The 17,867-nt window shown below is 45.8% G+C and overlaps 1 protein-coding gene across 1 annotated transcript in view; it reads right to left on the reverse strand.

Annotated features, from left to right (window-relative positions):
• XYLT1 (xylosyltransferase 1) overlaps positions 1 to 17,867 on the reverse strand; it is a gene marked incomplete at both ends in the record, with an annotated part of 279,257 nt that overhangs the window by 108,997 nt on the left and 152,393 nt on the right. The window contains one exon of the mRNA XM_080912760.1: positions 5,459 to 5,948. Within this exon, the coding sequence (XP_080768886.1) occupies positions 5,459 to 5,948 (490 nt within the window). The remainder of the gene's footprint in view (positions 1 to 5,458; positions 5,949 to 17,867) is intronic.

Genomic DNA, 17,867 nt, shown 5'->3' on the forward strand with positions numbered 1-17,867 from the left:
CCTGGAGAGTGTTAACATTCTTAGCAAGCACTTCTGAGAGAGACCAAATTTATATCCAAAGACCATTTCTCTACCTATGTGCCCTGGAGACATTCCTGTCAGACTCACAGTCCTTCCCCCTACCCAGTTTGATGCTGGGTGGGTAATAGCCTGCATCTTCTCTACCTGTTTCCCATCTCCACCCTGCAATATGAGAGCCATGAGATCAGCTGTGTTTCTCTCATTCACCACATCAGCCAGTTTGGCATCCTGTTTAATGTGTGACAGGTGCTTGTTGGGGATTGGATATGGAATATTCTTTCAAAAGGCTCATGTGCCAAAAGCTTCGTCTACAGTTCCAGCTGTGATCAGAGGTGGGACTTTCTGAAAATGACTGGCTCAGGAGGTCTCTGCCCTAGTTAGCCCATCCACTCATGGATGGAAGCATCTTTTGGTGGCATTGTTAGGAAGTGATGGGAACTAGAAGACAAAGCTTATTTGGAAGAAATGGGTCACTAGGGCCATGGACCTGAAGGGTATATCTGGTCCCCAGCGCTTTCCTTTCTGACTTTGTGTTCTTGTTGTCTTGAGTGAGCAGCTCCACACTGCAGCACAGTGCCCATCACACCAGCCCAGAAGCTCTGCCCTGACTTGCCCCAGCCACAAAACAATGAATCCAAGTAACCAGTGATCATAGTCACTGAAACAGAGCCCAACACCTCTTCTCCTTTATGATGTGTTGTTCAGGCACAGCTAAGAGACAAGGTGAACCCATCCTTCGAGTGGAGAACCAGGTAACATTAAAGTGTGCTGGGGAAAGAGATCAATGTTCTTGTTCAAGTTGAGTTTCCATGGCATTTGTTGGGTACCCTACAGTCTCCCCAGGGTTGTGAAAAAGCTGGAGGATGTGAGCTAGGATTTCTTTCATCCCCTTATCTCAAAGCACTCAATAGCAACAGATACTTGATGAGCATCAAGCCTGGCGCCAGGTGCTAGAAGAATCAACAATTTTGTTCAAATCTGTGAAAACAGCTTGCCAACTGTACAACCCAAATTACTAGGATTCTCAAATGGCCCGTGACATTCCTGGCAACAGGGTCCCAGATGCTAGTGTCTCAATGGTTACCTGGGGAGGGGGAGAGGTAGCCAGGAGAGAGGAGACAGGCACCCATGTGCTCTGGGCCAGTAAAGCACCCTGCTTGCGCTGCCTCCCAGCCATGCAGGAGCTTTATCCTTCTCCAAAATCCCCTTTCGGCCTTGAACAAAAGGGAAGCCGATTAGTCAGGCTCTCTCTAGGCAGAACCGCTCCAAGCTGTAGCTCACAAGTGCAGAGTGAAAAGCCTGCTCCCAATCCTTTGGTCTATAGAGGTCATTGTGAGCACAGAAGAAAAAGCTCCATCTAGCCATGATCCTCTTGTTTAAAAATACACTTGGTTTGAGGAGTGCTTATTCTTAAGGGAAGTTTCTAGGAGATGTGCCTGACCACAACCAGGAAGGGCTTCCTGTGTGTCCTATCATGGACGTGTTACTCTTCTTGCGCAAGCTCTTCAGCTTGGTTTTCAGGCTTATCACTTAAGGACAAGTTTAAAAGGAGAGTTACCTCTCCAGCAGGGCAGCAGCTGGACATTTCTGGGGAAAGGCGATGAGGTAGCAGAGGTGGGAGGGAGGCAGAAGGGTCACTTTTGATGATAGCTTTCTTCTCAGTTTTAATAGTCAAGTGCCTTAGAAAAATCTCAGTAGAACTGTCCAGGTAGGACACTTCAAAATGGGAAACTTGAGGGACTGTTGATCATAGCTCCCCAAGACACAGATGTCTGATTTAGCCAACTTGATTGGACTGAGAGGCACCTAAATAATAAGGGGAGTAGTCTGTGGATGTGTCTTTGATGGCATTTCCAGGTGGGATTAGCGTAGAGGGGAAGGCAAGCCCCCACTGTGGGTGGTACCATCCTATAGGCTTCAGACTAAGATGGATCCAAAAACTAAAGAAGAAGGTTGCCTCCCCATCCCCCAGCTCAGGCTTTGCCTCTGCTTCCTGACCTCTATGCCATGAGTTGTTAAGCTTCCCCAAACCCTCTTCACCACAAGGGTCTGAGACTGAATTGCTAGGTGATTTCCGGTTGACATAAAGGCAGGGGTGTGGCTTCGTCCTAGACTTTCATGATCTTGATTTAAAAATCACATTTCTTTTTTTCCTAGTTCAACATGTCCTTGACTGTTACCCTCACAGAGTTATAGCCCATAAAACACAGGGAGGTTCAGTCAGAGTGACCTGGGGTTCATAAGGTGGTTCTACAGACCAAAGGGTGAACAGGTATTCCATACAACTCTGTGAGTGTTGTTGTGTATGAGCATGAGTGTGTGTATGTGAGCAAATATATAGTTGTGCATGTATGCATACATGCATGTGAGAATTTAAATACAATTTAATGTGTGTATATATATGTCTGTATGAGCATGTGTGTTTGCATGCATATGTATATGTGTCTTGTGTGTAAACATGTATGCATATAGGCACACACAGACTTTCATGAGTGTGTGTGTGTGTGTGTGTGTGTGTGTGTGTGTGTGTCTCCAACAGCAGTTTTGTGGCTGCAGTGAGTATCTCATATTTTGGAAGAAGGGTTTTCTGGGGGTCTGGAGACACCTTCATCTGAGGTCATACTTAGGGACAGGTCTGTCCACAAACCCCCTAAGAACTGCTTTCTGCATGTTCCTTGGTGGACAGTCCATAGGAGTCTTCTGCCCTTGTATACGTGCAAGAAGATAACAGTTGTACTTAAATGGTGTGGAGGACGTCTCTGTTCACTCCTCTCAAGATTATTCTCCACAGGAGGTCGTAAGCAAAGGTCAGAAGAGCAAGAATGGCCCTGTAAAAAGTGAAACTCCTCCAGAGCTTCTCCTGGGCTTAGTGGGGACAACAAGGCTGTGGGACAGGCAAAGTAGAGGAGCCCCATGAACAAAACCCCTCACAAAAGTCAACATGGAAAATAAATGTCCTTTCCTCTGGATCTATTCAGAGGCTCTGAGGAACTGGCTTTCAGTGGCTATAGTCTGGGTGAGGCCCAGTGAGTGCCTCTGTGTGAGGAGGAACAGCAATGTTTCTATATTGCCTGATGTGTTTCCTCTACTGAAGCTCTTCTCACTTCATAGGCCACATAAAAGGACCACAAAGCCAAAGCCAATGCCTCCAGAGCAGAGGGAATTCTGGGTGTCATGGTTTCCAGAAGGGAAGACAATCTCCCTGTGGGGTGTAATTACATCCCTGCTTTTCGCAGAAGAATGGTTTATGGCTTAAATGCTATTAATTGTAAGCCATTCTGTTTCACGGGAAGTTGTTCATTGATAACTACCCAATTAGAGTTATTTTGCAATTAGTCTATTCACAGTAAATTTACTGCAAAGGGGAGGCCACGGTGCAGGAAATTAAAGCATCGTGGGGCTGGTGTGCCATGTGTCTTAAATGCCAACTCCATTAACCAGTTTGGACGTCCTGGGAGGGCATGCCACCTTCTCCGAGGCAGAGACAGCCAACCCTACAGGCAGTCCCAGCGCGCTCACGCTAGCTCGCAGACATCTCAGCATGAACCAGAAGCCCTGAAAACTCTGCTATGTGGTGGTGGATGACTGTGGAGTAAGCTGGGAGGCAAATATCTGTGCAATGTGCATCACTGACCAGGCGCATTTGCTTAACAGTGTCGTCTTTAAACCCTCTGGATGGATCAATACAATACCAAGGCACAGAGAAGACAGGCAACTTGTCCCAAGTCTCACAGCTTGTGCAGAGAAAGTCTGAGGCACAGATGCAGTCACGCTAGCCTAGGGCCCATGCTCCACGTCAGTGCCACAAGCTCCCTTGTTTTCTCAGCTGACTGCCTCCCTTCTCCCTCAGACTATACTGAGGAGAAAGGGGGTTTACCTCTCAGGCAGCTAAATTTCTTTGGGGTTTGCACAACTTGAGTTAAAGTGAAAATCAATTTGCCTCCTGAAGATAAAGAAACTTATGGAAGGGGACTCAGACCCTTCATCCTGAATCCCAATACAGGCTTTGCTGTCTGAGAGCTGCAGGCCTCCACCCAAATCCTAAACCTGTCTGAGCCTCAGTTTCCTCAAAACAGGATTCATGGTAATAGAATAGCATTGTATGTTTGACTATGAATGATTCCTAGCAAAATGGTGGATGACGTATGACCTTTCAACTTGACGGTATTGGGAATGAAAACCCATCCCGACACCATTCAGCTTTCCCCTTTCACTGCGGCATTTCATAACTTATAAGGTGCAGTCAACACACTTTCTTTCTGTAAGCTTTTCTTTTGCTGCCTTTGCCCAACTGTAGATCCACGGAAACTTTCTGAGCACATTTAAGGTAGACCACACTGAACTACGACATTACATAGGTTAGATGTGTTGCATGTATTTTTGATTTCATGGCATTTCTACTTTAAATTGGATGGTCAGGATGGAAGCCCTTTGCAAGCTGGAAAGCAGCTGAATCCACTGAAACCTAAGCTAGCACATCGATGTTTGTGTATTTGCCCAAAGATCTGGGATAAAGACGACAGTCCAATGACCATACAGATTTGCTACTTGACTCTTCAAGGAGCAAGCATGCAAGCTCTAAGTGTGACAGGAGCCATATTATCTTAGTTCAGAGTCCCAAAGTGTCCCTGCCTGGCACTGGCTAACAGCTCTTGGAAACATTGCATTCCACTTAATTATTCCTGCACACAAAGTGCCACATGCAATCAAGAACACAGACAGGACCACCTGGACCATACCGAGGCTTGGGAAAGAAGGATCTTTCTTTATAAATCTGGCTATTGGGCAGGAAGTGTTGCATAGATACTTTGCTGCTACAAGCTCAGAAAGTCATGCTGAACTTGACTAAGAAGGTATGTGTGAAGGCCATACTAAGACTTCCTTTCACATCTTTCCTTAGGACCGCAACCCATCTAATAACTGTAGGGATACAGGTGTCCCTCCAGATCCATAGAGGTTGGGGTACCAGATCCTACCAATACCCAGATCCAACAGTGCTCTTGCTTTTATATGAACTAATATGGTATTGCACATCCTGAATGCTTTAAATAATCTCTGGATTACTTATTATTCCTTATGTAATGTTAAGGCTGTACAATATTGCATCAGTAAAAAGCCGAGGTCTGACAGAGTCTAATTTTTTCTGATGTCTGTAGCCTGTGGATTCCAGATAGCCATGGACACAGGACAGCAACATCTGTAGACACTGATATTATATCACAGTGTCAAACTTGGACATCTCTGCTAAAGAGAACAGGTTAAAAATACTAACACATGTCATGTTGTCTTGTAAAATTTTCCTTACAGCAGACAGCAGGAGCTCAGAGTCCCCAGACAAATTAGATCTTGTGGTCAGGGCTTGGGATACACTATGGCTATCCTCAGAGGACCAGAGAAGGCAGAGGGATGGGGTCAGGGACAGGAGAAAGGGACTTACCTTCCAGGGGACAGAACCGAGCTACCTTCTCTGGCATCAGCAGCCCCAGCTTGTGGCGACAGTAGGTTTCTGCAATCTCTTGGCGACAGTGCTTGGACTTAGCGCGGGTCAGCGCTGAGATGGCCTCCTTGCCAGAGATGTCACACTTGGGGACCTGGTCAGACTTAGTTTCTGGGGACCCAGCACCACCACTCTTCCTGGCATGGCTGTGTCTTGAGAGGTCCTTCCCTTGGCTACTGTTGCCGGTGGCTTTTTCCCGAGGAGGTAACACCTCCTTTGAACCTTTGCCCAGGACTGACTGCCCTGGTCTTTTGTCCTGGGCATCCAACTTTCTCTGCAAATGCTCCTTCTGCCTACTGGGGGGCTTCTGCTTCTGAGTCCTGGGTGCGAAGTTGCTGTTGTCCACGTTCTCAAAGTCCTTGGGAACCGAGTTCTCGTTGTTGCTGTCAGTCCGAACTTTCTCTTTGGGCCGGTGAGAGAAGTAGCCATCCTGGAGAATCAGAGAAACAGAAAATTGTCATTGAGTCGTGCTGGTAAGCAGGCTGGCCCTGAGAGGGTGACAGGTGGGGAAGCCCGAGCCAAGATTGCCTTTCTTCTGTCCTTGGATCAGACCGTGGAAACGCTTTTCTCCTTGAGCCTTAGTTCTCTCAACGCTCCCACCAGACAGCCTCTCCATGCTCTCTGTGACCGGGACAGTGACAGCGATTCTCAAAGGTCCCCTTCTCTGCTCTAGCTCTACTGTCTGGGGATAATTTCCCTCTGGGCTTCTGTTCAAATGGCAGCAGAAAGTGCTGTGGTGTGATACGGTAGAGCTGGGATCATCAAGATCAAAGCGTAAAGGAGATGATATGGACCAATGCTGGGTGCATTGTATATATTTTAGCTGGATGCATTGTGTATATTTTATATATTGTATACATTTTATACATGTATATACTGCCTTAAGGACAAGCACATTTATCTGTGCCTATAAGAGAAAGTAGGCTTGGACCACTGTCAAATCTATAAACAAGACGGCGTGCCTTTTCATCTTTTAATTTAGTCTGATTTACCTTGACTTTTTATCCACAGTGCAGCCAGTGCCAAATGAGTCTGGCAATGAGTCTCAAGAAAGATGCAGATCTGTGACGTTTGCTTCCCTAGCTGTACTGGGCTCAAGTCCATGGCCTTGCCCACCCAGAGGAAGTGCTCCGCCATGGAGTTACATTCCGCAGCCCTTTTAAAATTTGGTTTCGTTTAATTTTTTATCCTGAGACCAAGTCTCACTAGGTGGGTGAGGCTGGCTTTGAATGTTCTGTGCGGTCAGTTCCTCCAGCTAATTGTTGATATCAGGGGCTGGCACTGTGGTCAGGCCAATGTGTGGCTTAAGATTAATGCAACCATCTCTTTGAAAGATGCAGTTACCATGGCACCAGGGACTCCAGGTGTCCGATTCACCATCCCCCACCTCAGATGCTACTAGGCTGCTAAGGGATGTTAAAGTATTCTGGTAAGAGAGAAGGAGGGATGAATTGTCCATAAGCACTTGACAGCTTCTAGAGAGTCTATGTGAGGCACAGTGAAGGGAAATCAGGAGTTTCCAGAGGTCTGAAAACTCCATCCCCCAAAGTCTGTGCTGTTTTCTGTAGTGACCACAGTTTTGCCTCACTGGCTTCCCTGTATTTTCTCCTTCAAAAAATTGTATTTTTATTGCATGGGGCTAAGAGTTCAAAAACATGGGAAAAAATGATGAGATCTACCTAAGCAGTCCTCCATCCCCATTTAAAGATAGAATATCACTAGGAAGCTCTGGCTGGCCTGGAACGTGTTATGTATGTATGTTTTATGTGCACATAAGTGCAGTGCTTTGGAGGCCAGAAGAGGCTATCAGATAGAGATCCCTTGGAGCTGGAGCTACAGGTAGTTATGGTCCTTCCAGTATGGGTGCTGAGAAGGGTCATTTGCAAGAGCAGCAAACTCTTATCAATGCTGAGCCATCTCTCTGGGCCCCCAGCTTTCATCCATGATGCGGCACATTACAAGACTCTTTCCTTAGGAAAGTCTGAATAACATTACTGTATATGTATGCCACATCTACTTTATAAATCTGTCTATCAGTATGCAAAGAGGCAAACAGTCCTCACTTTCTCCCTGCTGAAGTATTCACATCCTCCATCCCCACCCCCCAAACAACAACAAAACAAAAGGCAATCCAGGAGCAGGACATGGTGGTGCAAGCCTGTAATTCTAGCACTTGGGTAGAGACAAAACTATCTCTGAAGATTCAGGTTTAGCCAGGGTACATAGTAATTTTTGGACAAGCCCGGGCTACATCCTGAGACCCTGACTCAAGAAGAACAAAAACAAGGCCAAACAAACACCTGAGGGTGATACCCCATGTTGGTAACCCTAGAGTTGTGGAGGTAGAAGCAGGAGGATTGCTGTTGCAATATCAGGCCAGCTGCATCTATAGAACAAGTCCTGGACCAGCTTGGACTACAGTGTGAGACCCTGACTCAAAACCACAAAATACAGAAAAAATTCCTAGCACTGAGAATGGGGAGTGAACACAAAGTCCCACTCCTCACCAAGATACTATTTGTAATTTTTGGTACCTTCTGGGAAAGGGTAAACTGGTTTTCTCCAGTTCAGTGTCAATGGGATTACCAAAGACAATCCAGAGAAGGCTCTGCCAGTCCTTCTCAATCTGTGGTTGTGACCCCTTTCACAAACCTCTATCTCCAAAAATAGTTACATTATTCATAACAGCAGCATCATTACAGTTATGAAGTAGGAACAAAAATAACTTATGGTTGGGAGGTCACAACCACATGAATAACTGTATTAAAGAGCTGCAGCTATAGGAAGGCTGAGAACCAATGTTATGAACAGGAATAATTGACCGATGTAAATGTACTCCATGTGTTTTGTTTGTTTGCTTGTTTGTTTTTGGTGTATGTGTGTGCACTTTTTCTTTCATTTTGGCATTTTTTTAATTTGATTTTTGTTTTCTTATGAGAGAGAGAATTTTAAGTTGTATGAGTAGGGAAGTAGGAAGGATCTTAGAGGAGTTGGGAGAAGAACGAATATAAAAACATTTAATAACAGTAATAATCAAGACTGGGCATAATGGCCCATGCCTGTAACCTCAACACTGAAGTAGCAGAGGTGGGAGAAGGGCTACAAGTTAGAGCAGCCAGTCTGGTCAACACAACTAGGTCCAGATAAGCTTGGATTTCACAAAGAGACCATCTCAACAAACAAACAAATCATTGGGTAACCTCCCATCACACATTCCTTGAAGATGTTCACAGAGAGCAGGACATCAGAGTAGGACCCTCACACTGTGCCCCTAAACCTAGGGGACACAGTGAAGCAGGAAGAGTGGATCTAAACAAAGTTGACAAGACACAAAGAGGCTAAGCAACTGAGATGACAGTACAAAGTGACTCCGACTCATTGCGCCTCATTCCTCATCTGGGACGCAGATATGATGATGTTTACCTTGTGGGTATTTTTGTGAGGGTGAATATGCTGGAAAATTACGGAAGATTCTTCCTACTCAATCAAGGTAGGAGGAAGAATAAGAAACAGACATCAACTATGTAACAAGTTGACTAATTAAATCAATGCCTGGGGGCTGGATAGATGGCTCAGTAGTTAAGAGGGCTGCTGAGAAATCTTGGGGACTGGAGTTTAGATCCAAATATCCACATAACAATACAGGCATTCAGCAAAATCTGTAACCCCAGGTCTTACAGGGTGGAGGCAGGAGGATCTTAGAGCTTGCTAACTCCCGAATAGTCAAGAAAGAATGAGTCTCTGGTACTGGAGAGACCCTGCCTGGAAGAAATAGGTAAAGAGGGTCAGAGAACATTCAACACCTCCTAGCTTCCCTGTGAATACAGAAGTATGTGCACCCACAGCCACACTTTCACACACACATACACACACACACACACATACACAGAGGCATACACATTTACACCCAAATAAATCTCCCGAAAATATTCTCTTAATTTGCTGCTACCTGTCTCTTCCGATCTACACATTGGTTATGATGTCTCCACTTTGAAAGGCCATGTCTCTTTTATTCTTAGACAATCCAACACTCTCACCTTGGATTATTTATGCAAATACAACCCCTTGACTTGTTTTTATTTTAATGTACTTATTATAATGATTGTTCATTCAAACATTTGCACGCATCTCAGAACTTCTAATTGCCCCTGCCTTGCCTTCCCTCAAAGCTGTTGCTAGAATTCATTTTTATTCCAGAAGAATAATTAAGTGTACTAATGTCCTCCACCCCCATTTAACCTTGGGCTTGTTTAGAGCTGATTTTGATCCGGTAGAAAGATGCAGCTGCCAGACTCCTACACACACACACACACACACACACACACACACACACACACACACACATACACACACACACACACACACGTCTTTTTCTACATTTCTTTTGCTCTCTAATAATCAGATTTCTTTTAGGTCAACTGGATCCCAGTGCCTGGGTCCTGTTTCACAGAGGTTAGGGTGGTAGCTGTGATACCCCACAACCTATGCATTTAGGGATTGTAGCCTTTACTTTCATTGCTTGTAGGGAATGAGCACTGGGTGGGGAGGGAAGCAGACATGTCTTGCTTTAGTGACTGTATAATTTTCTCATCTGTAATAGGATGGGTCCCACATGGGTTTTAGTAAACACTGTCTGAGTTGGTTGTTAATCAATATGATTGACTAATAAAGTTGCTTTTCAGCTCATTGAACACTAATCTGATCGAGTTTCAGAGACCAAGGATGGATGCTCTGAAGGATACTGGTGACATGCCAGACATAGCCTGGATCACTGTCTCTAACGGGGTGTTGGTATCAGAGGTCATGTGTCAGACCACCGAGTCTGTTGAGGATTTTCTCATGTTGCAGGCTTCTCTATATGCCTGGACTCTGAAGTCACATTGTTTTCTTGCCCTTTCAGTAATGCATAGAGAAGACAGAACCTGTGCCTAATGGAAAAGAGCTGCTATTAAAGATGCTTGTTGAGGAGGTGCCATGGATTTGGACCCCAAACATCCTGAATGTGTTCAGAGAAGGAGGCTGACCAGATCCCAACAGGCCCTCCATACTTGAATAGCCCCTTATCGTGAGGCCTCTCTTCACCAAGGCCTCAACACTGGTTTCCAGAGTCTGGAAAGACTAGAAGTTCCATCGGCCCAGAGCTGCCTGTCCATGATGGGTCCAGTGCTTGTTTTAAGAAAAAAAAATTCATGGCTTACTAGACCAGTAGCACTGGCCTTTCTTCCTAGCTACTCAGGAAACAGGAAGAAGGGTTAAGTTATATGTTATAAGTCTAAGGCTATAGACTTAGGCTTTAGAGTGAGTTCAAAGCCAGCTCAGGCAACTTACAGAGGCTCTGCTTCAAATTTTAAATAAAGAAATTGTGGAAAGGGTTGAAAACATAGTTTAGTACAAGACAGATAGCCTAGGATATACAAAGCACTAGGTTAAAGTTTTGACACCATAGGAACCGCAGGAAGGAAAGGAGGGAGGGAGGGAAGGAGGGAGGGAGAGAGGCAAGGGACAGAGGGAGGGATGAAATGGAGGGGGAGGAGAGATAGGGAGAACAACTCAAGGTATGTCCCCCACCTGAAAAAGCAAGCCATTGACTCTAACCAACACATGAAAACCAGCCCTGTGCCTAGCAGAGGAGGCAGGGGCCTAATGTTCATTAATGCTGACCAGCAATCCAAGGTGAGTTTGCCAGGATGCTAGGAGTATGCTGACATGCCTAGATCCACACAAGTCATATGGAGCACTTCCGGTGTTTTCCTGCTGTTTGAAACTGTTCGGTTTCCTGCCAGTCCTGAAGCCTGCTTCTGGCTGCCTTGCCCTCCTTCCAGAAGGCCTAATCATCTCTGGACACATCTGTTAAGCTTATCTCTGTGGGACCCTTTCCCTTAGAGCACAGTCATCTCTGATGAACTCTGTGCTGGCTAACATCTGGATCTGCCTGGACTGCAGCCCCAGAGAGCTGTTCCTTGGGGCTAAAAGCTACAGAGGCCAAAGGACATGCTGGCTTAGAGCCCTTGTATGTTTCCTCTTCCCAAGCCTACCAAGGCCTGGGGAACATCTAGCCCTACATTTTCTAGGTCTTTGTATGTCACAAATATGACAATGTTGCACACACAACAAGAAAGGAAAAGAAAGGCCGCACAGAGGAAGAAAGCCAAGAAAACTTGGGGTACTGGGAATCCCCAAACACAAGCTGCTCCTTGTTCCCCTGTGCACCCTACCTGTCTTCCCTGTCAGCCTTTCCTTCCTCCTCCTTTCTATCTTCCCTTCCCTTCCTTTTCTTAGACTCTGACTATTGTGTAGGTTTGCATCCAACTCATGATCCTCCTGCCTCAGCCTCCCTAGTCCTGGGATGATAGGAATGTGTCCACGCACCTAGAACCTGGAATACATTGTTTCAAAGTCTAAATGTGGGAGGCTTGCGGAGATGGCCAGGCAGGTCAAATGGTCCCCAGGCCAGCATAATGAGGATCTTGTTTCTGTTCCCCAGCACCCACTGAAAAAGCCAGGTCTAGTGGTTCCTGTCTACATTCCCTTGCTGGGCAGGCAGAGAGGCAGATCCCTGGAGCACACTGGCTAGTCAGTCTAGCCAAATCACCGAGCTTCAGGTTCATGGAGAAACCGTGTTGCCAAAATAAAAAAAGGAATGAAGACCCCAGGCTAAGGATGTTGGCACTCCACAAGGAAACCCACAAGCCCAATGTGTAATATAGACTCAAGGCTGATTAAATCAGATGGAAGTGGGGGGCTTCTTGAAATCAATAGATTCTTAACTTGCTCATCACAAAAAGGTCACAATGTAAAATGACAGCCTTGTCAGACTCCATCACAAGACCCAGGCTCAGCTCGCCTAACAGTTACAGCAACATGTATTCCAAAACAAACAAATGAAAGAATCTTAAAAGCTGAATCAGGGGTTGGCGGAAGTCCAACCACATGTCTGCCCATGAAGTACCACCCACCCACCCACCCCAGAAAAGACTAGAAAGTATTTCCCTGACACCTGTTTGTGTTGATTATGGTGTCTTCATGGTTCATGGCAGAAGAATAGAACTTCAGACAATTGAGAACATAGGATTCTCAAAGCCCTGGCCTGCCGTCTGCAGACAAACAGGCCTGACTTCCCATGAAGAAACCAAGAAAACTTGAGGGACTGGGACATCACAGGCAAGGTCCCAGCCAGTGAGAATCACGTCGGAGACCGTTGAGGCCGGAAACCCTCCCAAACATGATGACGACCATGTCCACTAGGACATGGCACTCAAAACCTTTATGTTGGTACCTGCTTACATTCTATGGCGGGTGGCGGAGGTGCGGATTCTGGCAAGGAGACTACATTAGTCTACAGTCAAACTGCCTTCCTTGAGTTCCAAACCACTTTCAGTTAAAACCTGAGAAGTAGTCTGGGAGGGTGAGGGCAGCTGAAGAAAGAATTAACAAGGAAAGGCTTTGGGGGAGGGGGTTGGTAAAAACAATGAAGTCAGAGAGGTAGTGTAGCAGGCCTTCCATCACACAGCATGGCCACAAGCCCCATGTGGACCCATGTTCAAGACCAATATGCATTTTCGAAGTGAACCCAGGGGTGACACCGTCTGTTGGTGCTCCTGAAAGGCAACAGCCTGGTATGTGCCAATCTCTGGCATGCAGACTCATCAACTGATTCAGTCCCTTTCTGTTTCTAGGCCTTTTCCTTCCCTAGCCCCCAGGCCAATTTAAATCTCAACAGGATATTTGTTTCCAGGGTCATCTTTCTCAGGGTACCTTCCTGGGCCTCTCTTGTGTCAATCCCTACATGTCTGCTCAGTCCCTGCCCTCTCCCTTCTCCACAAACTCCTACCCAGGTACCCATGGGACAGGCACTTAAGGAGACAAATGGGTCTCCAGCAGATGAAAGACATCCCTATCCACAACTCATCCTTTGCCTCTGAGACTCCTCCCCCTTCCCTTGCCACCAGTGGGTGATAAATGGCAGGCTGGTGAGCTCATTACCACAGCCTAGGAGGAAATACTCCCGAGACCTGCAGCATTCCTGAGGGAAGACACCTGTAAATAAAGACATATGAAAGCATGCTCATACACACACACACTGAACTATACATGCACAAATAGACATACATGCACAAACATACATACAATTTGCACATATAAAATGTACAGAAATGTGCAGGTATACACATACACCACACATGTATACACACATACACAGTGAACTATACATGCACAAAAAGACATACATGCAAGTTTTATATATATATATATATATAAACACATATACACACATGTACAGACATGTGCATGTATATACATACACACATATACTGCACACATGCATACACACACAAACACACATGCATACACACAGACACACACAGACACACAGACACACACACACACACACACACACACACACACACACACACATATATATATATATATATATATATATATACATGCACACTATACACACATCACAAGGTATCCACACAAACATACACTACAAATTCAATGATGTTTCTTCATCTGAAAGCCCAGGCTATTTGGGTTAAGGAAAGGAAAAAGGAAAAGAAAGAAAGGTCTTCATATTACCAGCCATATGATTTCAGACTAAAGCTTCCCAGCAGCTGCCAATAAATTATTTTTACTGTGTGGAGGTACAAATGAATATGCCACCTTCCTGCCCTAAATCTCCTTTATGAGTCTCGGCTTGCCTTGGCCCACCGACCGGAGTCAGGGGTTTGCAAACATGTTTTCATTGGCTGGATTCCTGCAGAAGGCTGTGGTCTCTCAAGCTGCCCCCTTCCACAATGCAAGTGCCCTGTTGACACTTCCTGTTTACACCTGGGCCTGGGCTGGCAGAGGACATGTCTATGTCCACAGCGACAGCCACAGGCACATTCAAGCTTTTGGAAAGCCTCTGCATGGAAAATGAGGGGATGCAACCCTGGGACCAGGTGTGCCCTTCCTGATGGGACAGGTCACCCGGCCCTCTCATCACCTACTCAGCTTCAGGGTGGAGTTGTGAGTCTCAGCACAGCTCACTCTGTGTGTCACTGTCCCCAAAGAGAACGCTCCTCACTCCCTGCAGTAACAACATGATGGACTATCTGCTTCTTAAGTTGTCTGGGCCAGAGAGAGCTATGCAACATCTCAGAGAATGTGACCCTCCTGAGGACCACCAGGCACTGTCCAACTGAAACCCATCCTTCTAAGCTGTATGATGTTTGGGATAGTTCATTAACTTCTCTGAGCCAGCTTTTTCCCCCTATGGCAGACACATAGGCTTACAGCTAAATCCTCAAGATCAGTGAGATGCGGTGGCTTTGTTGGAGTGACAGCAAAGATCACACCAACAGACATGGCTGTCAAACAGTGGTCCACAGTGACCTCACAGTGACCCGAGTCCATTCACAGGGACTTCCTGGGTATCAAGCATGAGCTAGTTGGCAACTCAGGCACTGGGGACAGGTGTGGGAGTAAGACAGAAGCCTGTTCCTGGGGTGCTGTACTCTAGTGGGATAAGGCCCAGCGTCCAAACCTGCGGAGTTCTGAGTTCTGTAATGACCTCTTTGTCATCTTATTTGGAAAGCTTGGGAGCCAAGGCCCACTGGAGTTCCCTCAACAGGGTTAAGAGTGTAGGAATGAGAGAGGCTAGCTGATTGGGCTATTTCTGCTTCCTCTTGCTCAGCCTGTCCCGTGTGTGTGTTTGTGTGTGTGTGTGTGTGTGTGTGTGTGTGTGTATGATTGTATATGTGTATGAATTGTATTTTGTATGTGTGTGTATGAACTGTATTTTGTATGTGTGTATATATTTGTGTGTATATGTGTGTGTATGTGATTGTATATATGTATGAATTGTATTTTGTATGTGTGTGTGTATTTGTGTGTATATGTATGTGTGTATGTATATGAGTATATATGTATATGAATTATATTTTGTGTGTGTATATTTGTGTGCGTGTGTGTGCGTACTTGTGTGGAAAGTGCATATGTAATCATCTACATGTGCATATGAGGAGGTTAGATGTTGCTGTGGATTAAGTTCTCTTTCTCTATACTCTATTTTTTGAGACATAGTTGCTTCTGCCTTTTTCCATTCCCTGCTGCTGGGTTTACAGGCAAGTGCCACCACGTCAGGATTTCATGCAGAATCTGAACAGAGGGTCTGTTTGTGTAGTGAGTACTTTCCTTGGAGACAGGCCCCACTGATGTACCTTTTATTTTTTTCTTTCTGGCCAGTTGTGCCCAGGAGTCTGAAGTCTGGCTGGAGTCACACATTAGATGCCCTTTTAGCCTCTGAGTGGTGTTTCCCATGAGCCTGACAGGTACCCTGCCACCTGCCTGCTTCATTCAATACCTTGTTACAGTGTGTCCTGTCTTTTTCTCCCTCCAGTGTCTGCTCTTCTCAATTGTCTAGGCTGCTGGTCATGCATCTCCAGACACCTTCCTTTCTTCACATCTTCGGTACCAAAATTACACATGTGCGTCCTACAACTAGCGTTTCTTGTTTGTATATGAATACTGGGGATCTGAACACAGGACCTCATGCCCCTTCAGCAAGCACTCTGTTTCCTGGGCCTCTCCCTCACTGCCTCTCTTAATCACTCTGCCCTTGGTTGAGTAACATCACTGGGAGCTTACTAACCACTAACCCTGGAGATACTCATTTAGTGGGTCTGTGATGCAATCTGGGAGTTGAGCTATGAGGAGACGTCTGGGAGACTTGGGTGGGAAACAAAGATATACCCAACACCTACTCCCCTTCCAAGATGGCCACTCTTACAGTTTGGGGACAGCTCTGAATCAGGTTCCAGGGCTCAGTCACCAGTACAAAAGAGGCCCAGCTGGGAGCTGCCCTGCTGGATAGTAGAGGATTGCAGCTGCATGGGGAGGGGTTAGCATTGGGAATATCATGCCTACTTACACCCTAGGCGGTGGCTGTGCTTAGCAATACAGTGCTCTAGACATGCTTCTCAGACTAAACATGGTAGCCTATTACAATGCTGCTTCCTAACACAGTTCTCTTTTCCTTGGCTCATCGCCCAGTCCTCCAGATGATCCAAAGGATATAATAGTCTATTCTGTGTTCTAAATGTTCCCAAAGACCCATGGGTTGAAGGTTTTGTCCCATACATAGGAACTATAGGGAGGGGTGGAACCTTTTAGGATGAGGGGTCTGGTGGAAAGGAGTCATATTCTTAGGGGTGTTTTCTTGAGGGAGATATGAGGACCTTGAATTCTTACTCTGTCTCTGTCTTCTGATGGCACTGGGGTTGAGCAGGCCTCCTCTGCCTCATGATCTTCCTAGACACAATGAGGTTCATGACCAAGTAACTGTAATCTTATATCTCTGAAATTAAATGTCTGAAATAATGAAACAAAGTAACTAAGTCTTCAAGGCCAGTCCAGCCTTCTCACATTGTGACATAAAGCTGTCATCTACAAAGCCCACAGTTTAGAACTACAAATTAAGTGGTTCAAGAAAATGTCACACACACACACACACACACACACACACACACACACACACACACAGAGAGAGAGAGAGAGAGAGAGAGAGAGAGAGAGAGTAAATATTAAATTAAAAATTTTCATACATTCAGAACTCTGAATCTGGCTGTATTCATAGCTTCCTACAGAAGGCTGTTTGTGGCACACACCTTGAAGAGGAGATGATTGTGGGTATTTTGGCACAAGGGACACTGACTAACAGAGCTCCCCCCTGAAGCCCACACTGTGTCGCATCTCATAGTCAGCCCCACACTCCTCATGGGAAAACACACTCCTCATGGTCTCTGTGCTGTCTGATTCTGTAAGTTGTTCTCCAACTTACAGTCGAGGTCCCCAGGCACAAGTAAATAAGTGTGATAATAATTTGGGTTTAAAAGACCTGGGTGCCACCCACTTTCCTCTTCAGTCCTGCTTCTACCGTCATTGCCATTCAAGGGGCCAGTGGGTGACAGCTGTGTTAGACTAACCTCTTTTAAGGCGCAGCTGCAGGAAGAGCAAGGGGACAGCAGAGAAAAAAGGCAAAACGTCCTTAGAAATGACTTCTGACAGGTGACCAGACACATTAAAATAACAACATTTAGTTTGTCTTGCTAGCTCGAGGCGAAAGTTGGTTCAGGTGGGACCAGAGGCTGCAGGCAAAACACAGCCAAGGGCTTAACCTAAACTGGCCCAGTTCTCCGAAGGACACTGGCTCTCCCAGGATTCCACTGTTAAATGGTACACTGGCACCTGAGCTCTGTGACCTGCTAGGAACATGGAGGATGAGAACTAAGTCTCTAAGGGAGTTAAAAAAAAAAGTGGATCTGGGGACTTTGCTCATGGGCTTCGTGTAAGCAAAGTCATTATA

This window comes from Micromys minutus (assembly GCF_963924665.1).
Source record: "Micromys minutus genome assembly, chromosome: 2".
Taxonomy (NCBI): Eukaryota; Metazoa; Chordata; class Mammalia; order Rodentia; family Muridae; genus Micromys; species Micromys minutus.